Source organism: Podarcis filfolensis (genome assembly GCF_964270895.1).
Source record: "Podarcis filfolensis genome assembly, chromosome: 1".
NCBI lineage: Eukaryota > Metazoa > Chordata > Lepidosauria > Squamata > Lacertidae > Podarcis > Podarcis filfolensis.
Genome location: NC_139604.1, coordinates 114,822,209 through 114,838,934, shown reverse-complemented (window position 1 = coordinate 114,838,934; position 16,726 = coordinate 114,822,209). Strand labels below are relative to the sequence as shown.

Here is a 16,726-nt window from a genome sequence, read left to right as displayed (position 1 = left end):
CTGCAGCAACAGCCAATCAACACCAGCCCTTGACGCAGCCACCAATAACATGCCCAATAGCCGATGACAATCTCCGGCTCGCGGCAGCAACCAATCCCACGTCCCCCCATGCACTATCCGTGTATAGGATGACCCCCAATTTTTTCCTTAATTTCTTAATAAAAAAACCCTCGTCTTATATACGGAAAAGTATGGTACATTATGCAAGTGGAGGACTCTGAACAGGAAAACTGTGCCTGTGTCTCCTAGGTTGGAATCAACCCATTTGCCAAAGGCCTCCTCCATGAGGACGCCATTGTTTCTGGTCAAGATGATTGTATATTGACACGGTTAAAAACAACAACGTGAGATGGTGTAGGAGTTAGCATGTTGGACTAGGACTGGGGAGAGTGGTATGTAAATCCCCGTTCAGCCATAAAACCTCCTGGGCGACCAGAGGCTTAGCACAGGGCGCCACACCATGGGGGGGGGGACACACTTACCGCAGGGCCTGTCTCTCAGCCTAGCATAGCTAATAATAATAATAATAATAATAATAATAATAATAATAATAATAATTTATTATTTATACCCTGCCCATCTGGCTGGGCTTCCCCAGCCACTCTGGGCGGCTTCCAACAAAATATAAAAATACTGTAATACATCAAACATTAAAAGCTTCCCTAAACAGGGCTGCCTTCAGATGTCTTCTAAAAGTCTGGTAGTTGTTTTTCTCTTTGACATCTGGTGGGAGGGCGTTCCACAGGGTGGGCGCCACTACCGAGAAGGCCCTCTGCCTGGTTCCCTGTAACTTGTCTCCTCGCAATGAGGGAACTGCCAGAAGGCCCCCGGCACTGGACCTCAGTGTCCGGGCAGAACGATGGGGGTGGAGACGCTCCTTCACAGGGTTGCTGTGAAGAAAGAGGGCAGCTAATAAAAGCAGATTCATGGTCAGCTTTAACCTGACGACTGCACATTGGCTCATCTGGAACGTGTGAGGGGTTCCTGCTCTTGATCTGAACAAGTGGCATCTCAGGTGAATGGAAACATTCTGGATAACTAGGAGCAGCAGAGAGGAAAGATGGGTTTAACCTGTTCCTCCTGTGACAAAAATCTTGTCTTTGAAATTGAAGTATTGGGAGGGAATCTCCCACGGGTGGCAAATAGCAGCTTCAGTGAAATGATTCTCGTTCAAGAGTGCAGCAGCTGCTATGTGCCCTTCCATCCTTCCTTTCTTTCAAAAATGCAGATGAAATGCAAATACATTTTTAACATCACATCTACTCTCATATACAGATAGAAAAAGAGATTAAGCAGCTGGCTTATACTTCTTGTTGGCTACAATGCTAGGATTTAAAAAGGGTCTTCTCTTAGTTCCAGGTTAGTTTAAGTAGCACAGCTTAGCACTGAGGCAAGAGAATCAGAATCCTGCTGTATTTATGAAAGTATGACACCTTCACAGTTATTTGCAATCACTGGCTGATGCAGACAGCTAGTTTTTCTTTTCGTTTTACTTTTTTGGGGAATTATTTGTCCTGTCTTTTGTCAGTGCAAAGGAAGCCTTGGTGGTCTGAGATACTGAAGCTTCACTTCTGGTTCCAATGTGTGTTTGTTTTTAAGTACATCTGAAACAACAACAACTCTACTAAAATAATTGCATATCATAATAGTGATTCAGATGCTGCAGTAGATTTGGATGAGCTGTTAAGGTACTTACCGTAATTGTGGATGTACTGAAACAGGGTGTCATATTATGTAGCTTGGCAGAAAGATAGCAATTTTGGGGAGAAAGAGAAAAGCACAGGAACTTCTTTAAAAAACTGAGTTAAACGCAGTCCTACAGTGTTTGAGACTTCACAGTGCTTTTGACTGAGCTAATCTTAAACTCCAGAACCTCATCAATTTCAGCTGCCTGGACTGGCTTCACTTCTTAAAAAAATGAGCCCGAGTTCCATTACGATTATGGAACACTATTAAAACTGGAACACTATTAAAAATGGAATATTAAAGTTAGTCTTTTGGCTCCAGAGGCTTAGCAACAGAGGTGCTGTTGGTGGGAAGGAGTTCAGAGAAGTGACAAAGGAATACAGAAAACTGCCTTCTAGTGAGCCAGCTTGTTTGTCTAGTCCTGCTGCAAATTTGGAGCTCTCAAGAGGAAATTATCCCTCCAGAAAGTAGCAAGACCTTGTATTCAGCACCAGATTGAAACAGTGATGAATTCAAATTCCACTGCAAATGAACTTTCGGGAGTGCTCTGCCTCCTCTAACTTCCTAACTCCTCTGTGACAACAGCTGATACAATTTTCTGGTTATTTTCATAGACATGCTTCAAGCTTCGTTGTAAATAATAGGATGTTTTTGGAGAGTTCCTACCATCTCAGAAAGCATGTTAACAGAGAAGTTTAAATAGCAACAGAGTTGTATCCAAGTAAGCCATGTTCCATTTAGTCCCATTGAACTCAGTCAACTTGAGTCCAATTATTTCAGTGTGTCTATGAAAGTATGATTTGCTTAGATAAAACTCATAGACTGTCAAAATCCACACTGTTGACAGCTGGAGACATTAAAACGGGTAGCTAATGTGGTGAGTCCTGAGTGCTCACTGGAAGGACAGATCGTGAAGCTGAGGCTCCAATACTTTGGCCACCTCATGAGAAGAGAAGACTCCCTGGAAAAGACCCTGATGTTGGGAAAGATTGAGGGCACAAGGAGAAGGGGACGTCAGAGGATGAGATGGCTGGATAGTGTGTTCGAAGCTACCAGCATGAGTTTGACCAAACTGCGGGAGGCAGTGGAAGACAGAAGTTCCTGGCGTGCTCTGGTCCATGGGGTCACGAAGAGTCGGACACGACTAAACAACTAAACAACAACAAATGTGGTGATATCAAGATGTTGTGGACTGCAACTCCCATTGTCCGATGGGCAAGGACTGATGGGAGTTGTAGTTCACAACATCTTGATATCACCACATTGGGTACCCCTGCATCAAAACATTATGGAATGCAAAGTAGATTCAGGCCAAAGGGTTTCTGTCTCAGACAGACCAGTAAGGACAACAGTTTAGCCATTTCCTCTGACAGGAATGCCACTGAGATGCCTGACAGTAATATCTTAGCAGCAAAGTCCAGGCAAAACAGCTTATGAATGACTATGGAAAAGAAGTCTCTCTCTCTCTCTCGTTTAGAAGTAAGCTTGAATGAAAGCCAGTCAGATATTGGTTTGGTTGATCATTAAAAGGCAACATAAAGTGTTAAAATTTGTGACAGGTCTATATTTATAGTAGAATCTTTCATTGCAGGGCATAGCTTCGCTGCCTTCTCATCTGCCAACCTAGAGGCAGCTTGTATAGGCATTAGGGAAAGAAAAGAGCAATTACACATCATATGAGTCATCACGCTTTGTGAGAGGAGCAGTCTTCCACACATTTTCTAGTAATATCATGTTCTGTTTTGTTTAAAAGGGGCCCACGTGGAGTCTTTTTCATGGCTGGAAAAAAATAAATTGACAGGAGGCTTCTTCACATTTTGAGGTGATATGTACAGAATTTTGAAGAACCTTGGAAACGATGAAGGTCCAATGTAGGCTTTCATTTGTTGTTGTTTAGTCGTTTAGATCGTGTCTGACTCTCTGTGACCCCATGGACCAGAGCACGCCAGGCCCTCCTGTCTGCCTCCCACAGTTTGGTCAAACTCATGTTAGTAGCTTTGCGAACACTGTCCAACCATCTTGTCCTCTTTCGTCCCCTTCTCCTTGTGCCCTCAATCTTTCCCAACATCAGGGTCTTTTCCAGAGAGTCTTCTCTTCTCATGAGGTGGCCAAAGTATTGGAGGCTCAGCTTCAGGATTTGTCCTTCCAGTGAGCACAGGCTTTCATCTAGTCTTTGTTAATGGCAGGGATAGCCAATATGATGCCGTCCAGATGTTGTGGACTACAACTGTCATCAACCCCAATCATCATGGCCAATGGTCAGGGGTGATGGGAGTTGTAGTGCAAGAACATCTGCAGGACACTGAGTTGACTATCCCGATTGAGGATGTAAATAAGGGGTTTGGGAATCTGCCCTCAGTTCCAGCCTCTCCCTCAAGATTGGTTTGCTGCCATTTCACCAAGTACCACACAGTATCTCTCTTCTCAGTCCTCCCATTTCTAAGAAGATTATGCTGTGAGAGAGAAGTTTTTGCACCTTCTTCTGCTGCTATTTCTGCAGCAGCTGTTTACACAGACGAAGGGAATACAGTGGTACCTCTGGTTACGTACTTAATTCGTTCCGGAGTCTATTCTTAACCTGAAACTGTTCTTAACCTGAAGCACCACTTTAGCTAATGGGGCCTCCCGCTGCTGCCGCACCGCCGCTGCGCAATTTCTGTTCTCATCCTGAAGCAAAGTTCTTAACCCAAGGTACTATTTCTGGGTTAGCAGAGTCTGTAACCTGAAGCGTATGTAACCTGAAGCGTATGTAACCCGAGGTACCACTGTATATCGGGCATGGAGAACCTGTGGCCCTTGAGTTGATTTTGGACTCCCATCAGCCCCAGACACAGTGTTAGAAACTGGGATAGAAAAGCTAGGAGCCAAATGGTTTCTGGGATCTGGGTTTTGGGGGGCAAAACAGAATGTCTAGTTATTAGACATGTCTTATTATTTTGATAAGCATGAACTCATACGCAATTCACATAAGTGACACATTGTTAATATAACATTTTTATCAGAAATTGTTAATACATGTTTAATTTGGTGTTTACAATAAAAATGTTGGTGCTATGTTTCAGTTTTCAAATCACTCTACTCTTTATTGTTAAACTCCTTAGTATATTGTCTATCCTTAACATATACTTTGAGGCTGCAGAGCACAAACATTTCAGTAATCCTTGAGTGTCAGCCAGGCGCAAAAAAATGGCACCCAGACTTTTTGAGGTGCTCGCAAATGGAGAATCTATAGGCACAAAATGTGCCTGGCGCCCTGCTAATTTCAAACCCTGCCCAAAGAGCATGACCAATGGCCAGGGATGATGGGATTTGAAGTTCAGCATCATCTTGGAGGGCCACAGGTTCCCCATCCCTATTATAATGTATTATTTTATATGCTACTTGCAAAAATGCCTTCCAAGAGGTTTGCAGGTATAAAACAGAGCATAAAGAATATAGCCACATGTAATTAAAATGCAATAAAGCAATTTCATCAGGACTTTAAACAGCCACAATTATATGTGCAATAAACAAGCCCATTACAACAACATAGCAATTCACACAGTTTAAACAGCAGTTATAGCAGAAGCTCAAGTCAGGGGGATCAGTAGCAGCGAACATTGTTTCCAGGCAGAAGGTCCAAGGTTAATTCCTGGTGACTTCCATCTAGAATGATCTGAAAGACACTTGTCTGCCTGAAAAATTGGGAGTGCCGCCGCCAGTCAGAGTAGATATTACTTGGGTCAAATGACAACTGCTATAACTTATCAAGTCTCCAGTGCAAATCTTGCCTCTGCTATGACTGCATTAGATATTATGGCCTCAGTTGCCTTACACTTCTTTTATATGGGGGTATCTTACATGTAAGGGACATGGGTGGCACTGTGGGTTAAACCACAGAGCCTAGGACTTGCCGATCAGAAGGTCGGCGGTATAAATAGGTACCACTCTGGCGGGAAGGTAAACGGCGTTTCCATGTGCTGCTCTGGTTCGCCATAAGCGGTTTAGTCAGGCTGGCCACATGACTCAGTAGCTGTATGTTAGCTCCCTCGGTCAATAAAGCGAGATGAGCGCCGCAACCCCAGAGTCGGCCACGACTGGACCTAATGGTCAGGGTCCCTTTACCTTTTTTATCTTACATGTATCTGAGGAATCTTACATGATTTTTGAAAGCAATAATCAATGTACTATAAAATAAATCAAACAGTATTGTAGATAATAATAATAATAAAAATCTTACCTGCACTGATGATAGTCATTGTTTGGACAGGTTTTTTTTAATCCATTTCCGCAGTCTCACAGTCAGTCAATCAGTAGCTGAACTGGGTTCCACACAGTCACAAAAACAAATCACAGTAATCGAAAAAGCCTCAAAAACAAAAACGCAAAATAAATAGCAAAAACAAAAGCGCCAAACTTAATCAGTTCCAGAAGTCCATTTGACTTCCAAAATCTTTGAAAATGAAGGCACAGCTTCTGATTGGTGCAGGTGCCCAGAAACTTTCCAAAAAACGCTTCCAAAAAACGCTTGAAAACCGGAACACTTACTTCTGGGTTTTCAGAGTTTGAGAACCAAGGCATTTGAGAACCAAGGCATTTGAGAACCACTGTACCACTGTAGTCTAGTCTAGGGATAGACAGCCTTTGAGATCTTTATGTTCCTAATTACTGCTGAGGGGGAGTTTTTATTGGCTAAACATGGTAAAGGTAAAGGTACCCCTGACCATTAGGTCCAGTCACAGACGACTTGTGTTGCGGTGCTCATCTCGCTCTATAGGCCGAGGGAGCTGGCATTTGTCTGCAGACAGCTTCCGGGTCACGTGTCCAGCATGACTAAGCTGCTTCTGGTGAACCAGAGCAGCGCACGGAAATGCTGTTTACCTTCCCACTGGAGCGATACCTATTTATCTACTTGCACTTTGACATGCTTTCAAACTGCTAGGTGGGCAGGAGCTGGGACCGAGCAACGGGAGCTCACCCCGCCCATCATTAATATAACAGTCTATATTAATGAGCGGGAGCCAGAATGCAACCTTGCTTCACCCTACACAAATCCAGATTCCCTAAGACAGTTGGATGGAACTTTGTATGCCTCCTTCCGGCAACTCCTGAAGCCAATCTGGTGCCAAAGTATTGTTCTGCTTTCATTTGGACCACATCAGTGAGGCCGAGAGGGGAGTCTTGTCATCTGGGCAGCCTAGGACCTCCATACGCACTGTCTAGGCATGTGGCCCCGGGGAGGTCACTTGTTATGAGAGCATGAGATAGGCCTTGTGCAGATGTAAGTCTGCTAATCTCATGATGGTAAAGGGGTCAGAAACAGACTGACCACTCACAAGCTCCCTGCAGTGTGAATTTCCACTTCTTTGTCTTTTTCCCTTTAACAACATCTCATCTGCACAGATGCTAAAGGGGGTTGATGCTAACCAGTCCTCTCAACTTAAGAAATATATGAAGCGGGGATTTGAAGGAGGTTTTCCAAACCCTCGTCAAAAGCGACTCAGGCCTACGCAACTTGTGATTTGCCAACCACTAGTCATGCGTTCTTAGCCGCCATAGAAGGGGAAGGGCTATAGATCAGGAGGAGTGCATTTGCTTTAAATGCAGAAGGTGCTGGATTCAGTCTCTGACATCTTCAAGTAGGGTGGGGAATGTCTGCTCTCTGAAAGCTTGGAGAGCCACTGCCGGTCAATGTGAATGTTTATTATTACGGCTAAACAGCCAACATAACCGGCCAATGTAAATAATACCGAGCTAAATGGACCAGTGTTGTGACTCTGTATATGTTTGCGTCCTATACTCCATGTAGCCCTTATAAATCTCTTGTTTTTGTTGCCTTTCTGAGACTACACATCCCAAGGGGCTGTCAAATTCCTGGCAGACCACAGTATGTGGTGAGTGGGTCACAAATTGTGCAGGCATGGTTTGGTGTTAACCATGGTTAGTGCCTGCAGTAGATGTAACCCTAAACTATGGTTAAAAACCAACAAAGAACAAAAGAACAGCTCCAGTTCTTTTAATTGTGGTTGAGCGATCAACAGTATTTACTATGTTGGCAGCAAAGAATCCTCAGAACTTTTTCCAGGCTTTTTAACACAATAGGGATTTGTTATTCTTTAACCATAAGAGGAATGTTGGCATACTCTCTGTGATTAAATTTGGTCTTTCCTATGTATGGTAATAGACTCTGACAAGCTATTTAAAGTACCGAAAGTTTGTTTACATGTGTTGTTTGGAATTCTTTGTAGTTCAGCTAAGCATAGCATCTTTCTATATATGTGTGTGTATATTTCTTACCCTCAGGCCTTTGAGGTACAAAATGCTATCTCCAAGGCATCAGAGAAAGAAAGCTTTAAATTTCTGCATCTGGGCATGTGATGAACTACATTGTACTCATTCTTTCTTTCCTTCTGTCTTTTTTAAAAACTTTAACTAGAGGAGTGTACATTCTATGTATGTAATTTTGATGCTGTTAGCAAGGAGGTTGAAGAAATTTTGGTTCCTTTTTCAAAGGATTAACATTATATAATAACCACATGAATGTTCAACTAAAATGACTTGAGAGGTCACTGCTAATTCCATGCTTCACATATTCCTGCGATGGGTCTGAGTTGTGTGTGTTTTAAAATATAATTTCCTGTTGAGAACTGCACTTAATAGCATACTTGCATTAAATAACATACTAAAGTGCTGCCTTGGAAAGGCATATACATAAATTATCTGAGTTCTTGGGTACAATCCCTAATGTGATAGGTATGGCCAAGGCCCATTGAATTCAAGGAGGCTTGAGCTGCAATCCTCAGAAGTGCATCCCATCAAATTCAATGGGGCTTACGCCCTAGTAAACAAATACAGGTTTGCAACCTGGAATCTTATCCACAATTACCTAAGAGAAAGTCTCACTGAGCACAATGGGATGTACTTCTGGGTATATAAAGAATAGCATTGCACTGCAAAGCACTACTGCACACCATTAAGCCTGATTGATTTCAGTGGCATTTAGATACATCTACTGTAAGTTCCTTTGAATCAGGCCTGCTTTTTCAGGTAACACAGCAGAAAATGCAAACCTATTTCTGATGCAACTGTGGTGTCCTTGCCCACCCCCACCCCACCCCCGTCACAGAATATATCAATTCTAAAACCACCCATCAGTTCCATATACAGTGGTACCTTGGGTTACATACACTTCAGGTTACATACGCTTCAGGTTACAGATTCCGCTAACTCAGAAATATTACCTCGGGTTAAGAACTTTGCTTCAGGATGAGAACAGAAATTGTGCTCCGGCGGCACAGCGGCAGTAGGAGGCCCCATTAGCTAAAGTGGTGCTTCAGGTTAAGAACAGTTTCAGGTTAAGAATGGACCTCCAGAACGAATTAAGTACTTAACCCGAGGTACCACTGTATTTGTATTGTGTAGAGTGCTTTTTTTCAAGAAAAATAGGTGCCAGAACTCGCCGGGCGACTTGAGGCAGCCCTGAACAGATGCTGGCTTGACAATAGCCATGGTGGGAGGGATTTTTTTTCCAGCTGGAACTTGCCAGATCTGAGTTCTGGCACCTCTCAGGTGGGCACCATTGCCATGATAAGAGAACAGGGGGGCATTCATGGTGAGGTCCAGCACCTCTTTTTCTAGAAAAATAGAAATGCGTGGAGGTGTGGCAAGCTGGTTTGGGGGTCGCCCCGGGTTCTGGTGCAGGTCAAACAAAAGTGCCCTGGCCTCCTTCGTTCTCTTAGATTCAGGCAGATGGCTAGGACAGCTCAGAAGGGCCCTCATGCAAACGTGCATGCATATAACAGTAGAGGCTGAATGGGATATGGTTTGAAGAAAAAGGAAATACAAATTGGCCCCACCCTATAGCTTAACCAATCGTGGCTAGGAATAGCTAGGAGCTAGGTGGAGTCATGGATCTAAAAAAAAGTGTTCCATTTAGACTTGAATTGTTTGTTTTCATCTTCTGAGAAGTACATAAAGGCAAGAAGCAGGTGAGGGGCCCGCCGGCCCGCAATGGCACCCACCTGAGAGGTGTTGGCGCACTCAGGATAATAAAATACACTGATTATATGTATTTTTGCAACTAGATGAATGTTGAATTGATCTGGTTTGGAAGAGGGGCATCACAGCAAATATCTCTAAAGACCTCTTCTAACAAGGCTGAAACAGATCTCTTGGGCAAAGGTTCATTTTTTAAAAAAATAATATTTTTATTAGTTTTCAATTACAATTCAATAATAGCCTCATTATAACAATACCAATTTATAATACAATTATTAATACCAATCTTTCAAATACCGAATTATATAATTTAGATAAAGTGCCCCCCCCCCCGTGTGCTAGATTTAATGGATTAACTATTTGCTTTATTTCTGCATTCCAAAATCTTATTAATTTCCATTACATTCCTGTCATCATAATCATCCCTTATACAACAACTGCAATATCCATAACTTCTTTTCATGTTAACACGTTAAATGATTTATAAAGCTACGAGTGAGGAACTCAAACTATATATTTGTTCTTCCTGTGTATGGCAATTATTCTGTCCGTGGTGTTTCTTCCTGTCCTTGTAAGATGTTATGTCTTTATTTCCCCCGGTTGTTGCTGTTATCCGTCATGCCTTGGGCTGATATCCCGTTGCTGTTCCAGAAATTTCTCCATCCTGTGCTTCATTGTTTTGCAGCTTTAACAACAGCTGCAAAAGTCACTCTGTCCCAATAAATAACCTGTTTTCACTATTTTTCCTCTCAGCCTGGGAAGAAGAGCGGTCTGTTCATTTATTAACCATAGGAAAATATCATGGGACAGTTTATGACTTTCATAGAATTGGAAGGGACTCATCTAGTCCAACCTCCTGCAATGCAGTAATGCTGCCCACAGCCGTCTCTGAGTAGGCTCGAACCCCCAACCTTCTGTTTAACATAAGGTTACCAGACGTCCCTGTTTCCCGGGGACAGTCCCCAGATTTACAAATCAGTCCCCATACAAAATCCATTGAAATCCATTGAAGTTGAAAAGTGTCCCCGAATTCACTGGAAAAAATCTGGTAACCTTAGTTTAACATCCAGATGTACTGACCCATTGTGCCTTCTTTCAGGCTAGTGGATTCCCACCTCAAAGACCCCTAGTGTTACAGCTTCACCACAGTTGTATTGAATGCAATTACCACAAACAAATTGGGATTCAGCAGAGACAGTCACCATCAGCTCTGTTGAAGAGCCAGTTCCATCAGGCTTCACCCTCCTTCATCTGTTGCCTGACAGCAGCTATTCCATCAAGCTGTGCTACAACTTTTGGCTATTCCTTTCTTCAAAATCTTTCAGTTACACCTGGCTATGCTATTATGCTAACACCGAAAGTAAGAACCTGAAATTGCTCCCCACACATCCCTTTTGTGCCGTGTGCCTGAGGGGCAAGGAATCCTTATTCCTTATCTTTGCAAGTTGCTGGGAGGGGGCTTCTTCTTTTTGCTGAAGAGCTGAGTAAAAATTCTCCAACAAGCTACATGGTCGGCCTTTTAAAAGAGGCTGTGTGGAACATGTGTACTCTGTATCCACAGGGCCTCTTTTAAAGGACTCACCCTGTAATAACTAAGAGCGGCTCTGGAATGCTTTAAAGATCAGGAGAAGGTGGTTGTGCTGACCCCAGAAGGAGCAGGAAGCCAGGGTAGGAATCTGAAGAATCGTATCACATGCATTGCCCACGAACATCCTCTGCAAATATGAGGGATGAATTGCTAGCCTTGGATCCTTGCAGTACGAATGCTTTAACCTAGGAGTCATGCAACCAGTCAGGATTTCTTTTGCTATTTTTTCCCTTTTCAGATCACTCAGGGTGAACCCCAGAAATCATGCGCCAAGCCGGTAGCAGAGAAAGTTACAGACAGTTGCCAACAGATCTGCCAATGTAGACCACCTCCGCTACCGCCACCGCCACCGCCTCCTCCACCCCCCAGGTTGCTTGGGGTCCCATGTAAGTAGAATGTGGTTATTTCTATTTGTGTCAAAAAAAGGCACACCTGGGCAAAGTGCATGTGGGAAAGTGAGTGGGCCAGAGCTAATGTGGGGCTGCTTGCGCACTATATTTTTAAAGTGTTGTGGTACCACATTCACAGTCATGCTTTCCCTCAAAGAATCTTGGGACCTGTAGTTGGTTAAGACTGCTTGGAGTTGTTTGGAGACTCTGCTGCCTCATAGAGCTACGATTCCTCAAGTTCCCTCAGAAGAGGGAATTCTCTGAACTCTGGGGATTGTAGCTCTAGGAGGGAATAGAGGTCTCCAAACAGGCTCTCAGCAAACTACAGTTCCCAGGATTCTTTGTGGGGGGGACATTTAAAGTGGTCTGATACTGCTTTAAATGCATCGGGTGGATATGGCCTCACTTTCATTTTTCCATTTAGAGAATTGGAACATGTTCTGACTAAAAGAGGGAGATGTGTTTAGGCTCGTTGAACAGGAATTTCTTCAGCGGAGCCAGACGAATTCCCTCTGTTCCCAACCAGGTGGCTGTTTTCTCAAAGCAGCTCATTAACGTTGGAGCCACTGAGTCGTTCATTTCCTATGTTGCCTTTTGATTCGCATTAGCGTATACTAAATATTTTATGATCCCGCCTTTCGGTGGGTTTATATTTCCCCCCAGATGCATCCTAAGAAGCTCACCTCCGCACGCAGCTTTGGAAGTGTAAATAGATGTGTGGGTGTGTAAGACTGCACAATTTAGTTTGCTTATCTTTACAGCCTACCCTTCCCCAGATGGTCCCAGGGCAGGTTACAAAACAATGCCACAGTCCCAACTAAGCAATCCACCCCACCCTTACAGCCTTAGATTCCTGCATTGCAGGAGGTTGGACTAGATGACCCTCTGGGTCCCTTCCAACTCTACAATTCTATGATTCTGTGGTGTCTGTGTGTGTTGGATTTGGAAGAGGTGTCCTTCCACTCAGCTCTTGTGATCGCAAGGGTCACTCCACCAGTGCCACACTCCCCCTTCCACATGCAAATAGGCAACCAGGAGTGTCATTGGTGGGATATGCAGCCAGTTGAAAACTGGCTGGCTGAAGGCAGGCAGGGAGAGATGCCTTGGACTTCAGTGCTGCACTGCTATGGGGAACAAGCCCCTCTTGAGATGACCATGCTGTAATATCTGGACTCTCTCCATATAAATTCAGGTGTAAATATGTGGATACATAACAGCTTCTGCCCTATCTTCAGTCCTCCATAGTCAAGCCCCCTGGAATCCCATGCACAGCTCAGCAGAGATTGGGGTGGCCTATAACAATATTTTCACCAAAATTGGTATTTTTTTTCTGGTGCATTTCCCTGTAGCATATGCACTTTGTGCACATTTTAATAATAAAATATGGTTTTCACATGCACTTTTTTTGCACACTAAAATACCACTGCAAAATTGAAAGAATTGCACACTGGAATTGGGCCAGATGCAGGCCATTTGTCCTGTCACTTGCTCCCTCCTTGACTTCAATGAAAACACCAATGCGTTTCAGAAGCCCACGAGGCTTCAGCTAGGCGTTAGTCATCTAGCATTGCTAGACCCCAGTTGTGGAATGTACCTCCTGCAGAACTCCTAGGAAGCTCGTGTCAGGGTGGTTCCAAGGGTTTGAGTATACAGGCCACTCCCCATTTGCACAGGGGTTGCGTCAGGGCCAATGCATGTGTCAGCAGGCGCACACAAGCCCATTTGCCGCCATTCCACTTCCTAAAACGGTGTGCGTGTATATCCCAAATACACACAAATGGAGAGTTTCTATAGGTGTTTTTGCCTTTACACAGAACTCCTTGGAACCGAACCGCCGCGTAAGATGTAATCGTACTATATTACATGAACGACTTCAGTTATTTCCGTTTTTCTCAGTAATCCCTCTTTTTCTTTCACGTAATTGTTAACTTGCCATTTGTTCCCATAAGCTTCTAATTATCTCTGTTCCACTAGGGCTTACCTTTCTCTCCCCCGTACGTTTTATATATACTTAATATATACAAAATATAATTATACTTGGTGCTGTGGGTTAAAGCACAGAGCCTAGGATTTGCCGATCAGAAGGTCGGCGGTTCGAATCCCCGCAACGGGGTGAGCTCCCGTTGCTCGGTCCCTGCTCCTGTCAACCTAGCAGTTCGAAAGCTTGCAGTGCAAGTAGATAAATAGGTACCGCTCCAGCAGGAAGGTACCATATTTTTCGCCCTATAGGACGCACTTTTCCCCCTCCAAAAATGAAGGGGAAATGTGTATGCGTCCTATGGGGCGAATGCAGGCTTTCGCTGAAGCCTGGAGAGCGAGGGGGGTCAGTGCGCACCGACTCCTCTCACTCTCCAGGCTTCAGGAAGCTTTCCACAAGCCGTGGGAGAGCTGTGCGACTTCGCGCAGCTCTCCCACGGCTTGCGGAGAGCTGCCTGCACCCCGAAGCCTGGGGCGCGCTGAGCTCAGCATGCACCAGGCTTCGGGCTTCGCACAGCTCTCCGCTAGCCCAGCCCCGCACCTGGGGGGAAATAAAAATTTTTTTCTTTATTTCCCCCCTGAAAAACTAGGTGTGCCCTATGGGGCGAAAAATACAGTAAACGGCATTTCTGTGTGCTGCTCTGGTTCGCCAGAAGCGGTTTAGTCATGCTGGCCACATGACCCGGAAGCTGTACTCCGGCTCCCTCGGCCAATAAAGCGAGATGAGCGCCGCAACCCCAGTCGTCCACGACTGGGCTTAATGGTCAGGGGCCCCTTTAATCCTTGCTAAAATTAATGCCATGGGGCTGCAGTTTCCATCATCCCCAACTGACCATTGACCATACTGGCTGAGAGGTTGGGGAAGAGGGCTGTGGCACTGTGGCTCTGATGCTCACGTGGAGTTGCAGAGCAGCTGTGCATGTGCATCCCCAGTGTGCAAATGGAGCTGTTGCTATTGTGAATGCAGAAACACATGCTCTCTGTTGCTTGAAATTGCACTAATTGTTAATAATAGTTGCGAGATTATTTGCTCTCAGCTCATTGTGTCATCACACTGTGCACTGGGAGGGGTGCCTACAAGGTTAGAAGTGGTGCCTAGTAAGTGAAGGCCTTCACAGGAAAACCTACTTTTTATTACCGAAAATTGCCCAGTTGCCTGCAATTTGGCATTTCATTCACTTGGAAAGAGAGCTCGTACCATTCATTTCTATCAGCGCTCAAATAAATACCTCTTTATACATCATTATGGGAATGCAATATTTATGAAAGTCTCTCTCTCTGTGTGTGTGTGTGTGGATAGATAGCACCCATCTATGATTGTGCCATTTTTCAACTCCCCAAATGAAAACCCTGTCAGTGTCCTCATTTGCAAAATTAAAAAAGTTAATACCAGTCCTTGCATTCTTTAGAGAAATATATTAGCAGGATTAGGGCTGGAGAGAATGAAAGAAGCAGATTTGTCTTTCTGCTTCTCTCTGTCTTTGTCTTGGAAATGTTTCTTTGCCAGGGGATATTTGTCTGTATCTGTGCCACACCGCAGGGTGTAAAGCAAGGAGCAAAATAACAGTATTTTGTACCATTTGGCAAAGATACTGTATATTGATAGCTTTAAAAATAAAAAGTCAGTAGATTGAGTTTCAGGAAGAAAAAAAGTGTCAGCGTTTAGGAGGACAGTGTACTGACTGAATCACTTTCTTCCATCCCCGCCCCCAAAATAGAGAAAACAAAGGGTATCTGAGCAGCCAGATCTCTCTGGCTTATCTCTCTGGCTTTATTTTGGGGTCTGTCCAGCGACTACATTGGGCAGAGAGACCTGTACATGCAAGCAGAAGGTGCTTGGGCCCACTTTGGGGAAATTCTCTGTAGCAGTTTATGATTTTAGGTGTTTGACCAAAACCAGGTTGTTGTTTTTTCAGCCTTTAGCTGAAAAACTTTTATTTCTTCGTTATACATATTTTCAGGTTGTTTCCCCTGTGCTTCCACTTAGGTTTCAAATTGTTGTTTTTTGTTTTGTCTTGTTGATTGCTTTTGGATTTTGGAGGGGTCGTGAAGTTGGTATTTATTGCATTTTGTGGATTAGCTTTTATTGTATGTATGCTTTATTGTTTTAGGCCGCTATACGCTTTAAAAACAAATAAGTACATTTGCCCCTGGAGCTTTCTCTGATATTAAAGTGACCAGGATAGCCCCTGCTCATGCAGAGTCTTTATGTGTACATTGTCACACAATTAAAGACACCTTGGTTGCCTGATTATACGGGTTCTGTTTTAGCCAATTAATTGATGCATTCATTAGGCTTTCAAACATTTGCATGAGCATAAAGCAATATTTCAAAAGCCTATTCTTTCCATTCTTTGATGATGCTCACACATGCTGCACCAGGCTCTTTCAGAATAACACAGGAAGCTGCATTACACCAGATCAAAGCTTTTGTTCATCTAGCCATGTAATGTCTACTCTGACCAGCGAAACTGTGCTACCTGAGGCAGGTATTGTGAATGTTGCCTCCCCTTCCTTCTCAGTGCTGCACTCTGGGGAATGGGTCCTTCATCAAGCATTGTGGGCAAGGTCGGTCAAGGCAGCACCTGTGCCACTAGTAATTTCAATAAAAATCACAGTCATAATATATTAATAATAATAACTAATGTTATTTTTCTAGAAAAAGAGGTGCTGGAACTCAACATGAACACCATCGGTGTAGCCGGGGGGGGGGGCAGGGGGGCAGCTACCACCCTAAATCAATCAAAATAAATAGAAATCAATACAAATCTGAGGTTTGCCCCCAACAAAAGTCTGCCCCCCCCAACAAAAATCCTGGCTACACCCATGATGAATGCCCTCTTTCTCTTAGAATGGCAGTGGCACCCACCTGAGATGTTCCGGAACCTCTGAGAGGTGCTGGAACTGAGTTCCTATGCGTTTCCCCTGAAAAAAGCAATTATTATTATTATTAGCAGCAGCAGTAGTAGTAGTACCCTGCCCATCTGACTGGGTTGCTCCAGCCACTCTGGGTGGCTACCAACAAAAGCATAATAAAACATCAAACATTAAAAACTTCCTTATACAGGGTTGCCTTCAGGTGTCTTCTAAAAGTTGTCTAGTTATTTAT

General features: G+C 43.9%; 1 protein-coding gene across 7 annotated transcripts in view; it reads left to right on the top strand.

Moving 5' to 3' along the window:
• PRIMA1 (proline rich membrane anchor 1) overlaps positions 1-16,726 on the top strand; it is a 57,007-nt gene that overhangs the window by 8,906 nt on the left and 31,375 nt on the right. For all 7 annotated transcript variants that reach the window (XM_083621190.1, XM_083621188.1, XM_083621189.1 and 4 more), the window contains exon 3: positions 11,490-11,637. In XM_083621190.1, coding sequence (XP_083477316.1) covers positions 11,490-11,637 — 148 coding nt within the window. The remainder of the gene's footprint in view (positions 1-11,489; positions 11,638-16,726) is intronic.